The 6,000-nt window shown below is 26.0% G+C and overlaps 1 protein-coding gene across 1 annotated transcript in view; it reads right to left on the reverse strand.

The window, feature by feature from the left end:
- Nucleotides 1-45: 45 nt before the first annotated feature.
- LOC122636845 (female-specific protein transformer-like) overlaps nt 46-6,000 on the reverse strand; it is a 6,355-nt gene continuing 400 nt past the window's right edge. Inside the window, exons 2-10 of the mRNA XM_043828480.1 lie at nt 5,869-5,994; nt 5,568-5,749; nt 3,487-3,597; nt 3,318-3,408; nt 1,282-1,344; nt 1,036-1,194; nt 748-943; nt 510-666; nt 46-443 (exon numbers count right to left, since the gene is read on the reverse strand). Coding sequence (XP_043684415.1) covers nt 424-443; nt 510-666; nt 748-943; nt 1,036-1,194; nt 1,282-1,344; nt 3,318-3,408; nt 3,487-3,597; nt 5,568-5,749; nt 5,869-5,994 — 1,105 coding nt within the window. The 3' untranslated portion in view covers nt 46-423. The remainder of the gene's footprint in view (nt 444-509; nt 667-747; nt 944-1,035; nt 1,195-1,281; nt 1,345-3,317; nt 3,409-3,486; nt 3,598-5,567; nt 5,750-5,868; nt 5,995-6,000) is intronic.

Below are 6,000 nucleotides of genomic sequence, written 5' to 3' on the forward strand. Positions count from 1 at the left end.
TCGAACCGCGATAGACTCATATATACGTAAAAAATAACACTGGTATTTCATTGGCTCCCTTAAAAAGCGCTTTATTTTGAATTAATTTTTTGCATTTTAAATGTAGTGGTAAATACTTCATCATTTATCATAAATTCTTCCAACATTGATTATCACCCTTCTCATATTTAATCAAATGATCGATCGTCACTTATTCTTTCAAATAAACACATTTACATATTACGATACACTTATGTTACCTATAAAAACATGATAAAAATCTAACTTTCTAAATTATCGTATTTAAATAAAAGAAAAAGAATCTAAAAAAGTGTTACTTAAAAATGTCCCCATAAGACACATAAATAATAAACGTAAGATAAAATATGTGTATTGTATATAAGTAAAGGTTAAAAAATCGTTATCCTCTTATAACTTTCCACATTAAAACATTGGCCCAAATCCTGAGAAGAAAAATTTTGTTTTGAATACTGTTATTATTATACAACTCATCCTAAAGAAGAACTTACTGTAATTAGGTGGGGGACCTAATCTATATACGTTGGGTGGTACAAAACGTGGTGGAAATGGTCTTATTGGTCCCATTACTGAAGGTGGTATTCTGCCTCTTGCTATGGGAATTTGACCTCTAAGTGGCATCATGGGTCCAACCATCATAGGACGTGGCTGAAAGTTTATAAATTAAGATTGTTTTTTGTTTACTAATTATATTACTTAGAAGAATAATCAGTGTATCATAATATGTACCCCATAGTAAACAGGATAAGGCACCTGGTCGATGCAATGGGATGGCATCATTTGTCGCTCTCCATACCTATTATCTCTTGATCTGGAATGAGATCTAGAACGAGATCTAGATCTTCTTTCTCTTTCTCTATTACCTGTAGAACGATTTCTGGGTTTACTGCTGCTACTGCTTCCTTCTTCCTTACGCGATTCATTCCTATTTTAATTATAGAAAATGTATAAACTTGATTACATCGATATAAAAAAAAAACAATACTGCGCTATCCTGTTTTCTTTCTTTATGCTTACTTATGACGAAAATCTTGCCCAGAATAAAAATCACGTCGATGTTCTCTATACTCTTGAGATGGGCTCTCTCTGTTTCGAGATGATCTGTATCTGTTGCTTGGACGATCGTGTTCCTTGTATTTTTTTCTTCTTTCTCTACTTCTTCCTCTACTTTGCCGTCTACAAAGTATACAATATTTTCAAATTTTCTAATATTAAACTTATAATTAATCGTCAAGATATGTTAAGATAAAATAAATAAATTACCTATCACTTTTTCTGCTGGTACGATAATCAAATTTATAACTTGAATCTTTTGAATCTTTGGATCTATAATAAAACATTCTAATAAATAATCAAATAGAAATGTATATTTCCAACATATGTGTCATGTACCGATCTTAATATTTTCTTCAACAAATGTTTTGTTTATACAAAATATACAACAATTTTATAATTTTCTATTAATATAAAAAAAAAATTGTTACTGAAGACTTTTCGGTACATCACACGAATGTAATCTATAAGTTATAGCAATACACTATTTAAAATATCCATATTTTAATTTTATATCCACATTTTTCTTATCGTTAATGATTCCATCTTATCGTTAATGATTATTTATTACGACTAGAATTTGAGTGTAAAATTAAATATCAGTTACATGTTATCTTCCTTCAGTGTTAAGGATTAAACGAAATCTTTACAACATGTACTGCCTATATCTGTAAAAGTATTAAACAACTCGCACGTGTATGTATACAAAACATCTATATGCCACAGATCATGCACATATATTCTCATAAAAGTGTGAATCTATTTGGGCATATTTAATATACCTTGTTTAAATAAAAAGAAAAATAATTTATTCCATAAAAGGAAATAGAATAAAAAATAATTATTTGTATATACAATGAAAATACAATGTAATATATTTACAGTGTATATGACTCACCTCATAAGATAACTCTAAAATAATTATGCACATTAATTATTAATTATTAATTTGATATAAATATTATTTATACCAAAGGACTTATTCAACAATAAGAGAAATTTTCATCGAATGAGCAGAGATGTTTTTATCATTTGATGAATAAGTACTATAAGCAATATGATCAGACTACCAATAAAAGCCCTTGTGCTATGTATGTCGTAAATAAAAATTTATGCATTTTTTTTAGCTTATCAATATCTTAAATTTCTATTTATTTAAGAAGTGGGAAATTCTCTAAAGCATAAATAGCATGATTTATGAAAAGAAGCATGTGTAAAACCATACGATAAAGTTTCATCCAATATCGTTGTTCATGTGTCTCTTCTGCCAATCCTTGTGAAGCATTAGTAAAGCTAGAACAAAACAAATTATAGTAACACAAAGCAAACATGCATAAAATAAAATTCAAATGCACTTTTTTTTATCATTCTGAACATTGAAGTAGATCTATAATTATCTGCAATAAACATGATAATTATTCTACACAATAAAAATACGGGCCTTAATGTTTTTTTTACATTAAGAATGTACATAACATCACTGCACATTACTGTTTTACATTTTGTTATATCTATTCAACATGTTCAATGTGTGACACATCCATAAGTGTATATTATGTATAAGACATTTATAAAACGTGTAATCACATTTCTATTTAAAAGGAAAATATATAGTGTACATTGGTTATACTATTAATCAAAACTAAAGATTGAATATATTCTATATTTTGGGAATGTGTTTGAAAGGATATCTAAATTACTAAGCTTTATAAATGAAAGATAGCATTCATGGAAAATGAAAGCTGAACAAGCATAATAAAAGAAAATGAACATAATGAATCCAAAAAAATATTGATATTACACTGTAATCTTCTACTTTTTTAAGAAGAATGTCCAGTAATATGATCAATTCTTTATGTATAGAACCATTTTATAATATTTTATATTGTAATCTCTCAAGATTCTTTTTTAAAAATACCCTATAATTATATACCTATAACATTTAATTAAAAGACACAAAAAATATGTGTCTATATATTGCAATACTCAAAAAGATCTTGAACAATATTATCTAATTAACGAACTTTTCAATATTTAATGTATAATATACTTATTATTGCATTTATTCCAAAATTAATGTTATATCCATATTTATATATTATGTATTAATACGTATTAATACACATGTATTACTAATTATGTTAAATACTAATTATATATATATACATATATATATATATATATATAGACATCATACACACATATATATACATATATACATCCTTGCTATTGACCTAAATACATACTTGGATCGTCGATAAGATGAAGAACGTTGATTACGGTGTCGTAACGAATTAGAGGATGGAGAGCGTCTTCTAAATGATTCTGACCTATTAACTGATATCAAATGTTGAAGTGTAAAAAAATCAATCCTGGAAATATAAAATTTTCATGTTGACTGATTACACAAACTACCTGAATCTCCGCTTTCTACAGCTATCACCGTACGACGTTCTTCAATTTCTCCAACTTTCTTAGAAGTACTTTTTATCTCCTCTCGTTCAAATATCGGTTTGGATCCTTCTCCTACTCAGCACACATAAAATAAAAGAATTAGTTATACATGTACAACTATAAAATGTTTAATATATAAAGCGAGAAAGCAATAGCAAATAACATAAGCATTCTGCATTTTTTTGCACCAACTTTCCTTATTGCAATAATGAGTGCTCTTAAATAATTGTAAATTCTTTCATTTAAATTTCTATGCATTATTAATATTTCACATAAATATTAGACATTTACCATATCTGTTACATTTCTATCATTTATAATTTTTTTTTTAAATATTATGAAATATTGTACATCATAATGCAATAAAAACAATTAAGTTAAATGCTGTATACGAAAATTTCTAAGATTCTTTCATTCACTTTATGCTATTTTTTATATTATATCATATATCATTATAAATAATATTTTTTATATTAATTTTCTGCATGTTATATATTATATTAATCAACTTTAATTTAATATATTTATCAACTTCAATTTCATATACTGATCAGAAATCTTGATTGTTGAGTTAAACTTGTCAATTGTTTCACTGGGATAGTCTTCCTGATGAAGTATGAAAAACTATTAAAAAATATCACTTGGACACTATTGAAAACACAGATATGAACAAATTAATAATATAGTAAACAAAAAATAATTTAAGTAATGAAATTCACTGCACTGTTAATATTTTAGAATCTTCAGAGATGTTCATTTTCTATAGTTACATTTCTCAGCTTATGATAATATAATTGTAATTCAATTAATCCATTATCACAAATAAATGTAATTACAACCACATTATCATGGAGAAATATTTTTCTTTATCTATATACACTAAAACATAGACAGTTTAAGACACAAGATATTTCCACAAAGATATCACTGTTCACTGTACAATAAAACTTTGCTAATCAATATTTTTTATAATTTTACAAAGCAGATTATGTACATGATATAATCATAATAACACATTGATCTTTTTAAATAAAAAATCTTCAAGTTGAAGAAAAAACTTGATTTTCAAGAATTCTCAATACTTTTTAAAAAATATTTTATCATGCACAAATGATTTTCCAGCTAATGGACCATATTAGCATTCCATTAAGAGTTATTAATCATGCAAAAAAGTTCTCAATTCTAATGCATAATAAAATCTATGTAAACAAGAAATATGTAATTAAACAAATATAAATATAGAATATCTCTCTTTATATATATATATATTAGAAAGATATATGCTTCATTTAAATGTTATGATATTTGTAATCATAATCCATTGATTTTCATGTATTAAAAAAATATATATTCATGAACACTTATAATTTTAAAATATATGCAAAAAAAATAATTACAACTACACGCAATATATTGCTCAAAAGTAAGAAAAGAACAGGAAGCAAAGGAAATATTAAGCAAATCAATATTAGTTACAGCAATTGTAATATCTATAAAGTTGTGCTTACACTTAACACTTGTATGAACAATTCATGATCCAGCGTTGTATTTGAAGTGAACTATATCCTGAATGGATAAACAGAAATTAATTATTAAATATAAAAATTTATATATAAGCAGGAAAGCGAGATTATAATAGACTGCATCTTATCTTCTGCTATCTTCATAGTCGAATATTACTAGATCAGAATATCTTCAAGTGACGCACGCGGAAAGATCAAATATTTTTCTAATATATCTACAAAAATTCTTTATCTTTTTTTTAAAGATAAAACTTGTGAAGGACCATTTAATTGCTAATAATGAATACAATGCAGATTCTAAATATGAGACAACAGATATACAAGTATATTCATGATTGAAAATATATTCATTATTTATAGTATATCTTAGAAACTCTGTCATTACATCTATAAAACAGTAGAACAGCATATGTATTTCTATATTTTAGTATATTCTCATTAGAGTCAAACAGCCTATACTATTTTTCTTTTCGTTAACTCTTTGTCTTTGAATAAATATAAAATAATGTAATAGTTTACCGCTTCTTCTTATTATGATTACATCCTCAGGGTTAATAATGTCCCGTTGCAATTCACTTATTTGTCCTTTCACAGGTATATTTCTATGAATATCTACTTTTATACAATGAAGTTCTTTTTCACTTATTTGAGTTCCTTCTGGACCTTTGAATAGGGATGTTGAACCACATGCAGTATCTGATCTAAATATTCAAAATTCGTATGTATCAATTGAAACTAAATCAAAAATTAATTGAACCCTCTCTGAATATAAATATTGTTTAAATCAAGTTGCATTTATATATGTAATAAGTTTACTTACTTCCCTGGTATAGCTGGTGATTTAGAACTTGTAGTTTTAGCATTTTTTATACATACAATTTCTAAAGATCTATCCCTAGTTCTACTTTTACTATTATTTTCATCCACTAATCTTCCTCTGCTGTGACTTGCA

Source organism: Vespula pensylvanica, chromosome 23, assembly GCF_014466175.1.
Source record: "Vespula pensylvanica isolate Volc-1 chromosome 23, ASM1446617v1, whole genome shotgun sequence".
Classification (NCBI taxonomy): Eukaryota; Metazoa; Arthropoda; class Insecta; order Hymenoptera; family Vespidae; genus Vespula; species Vespula pensylvanica.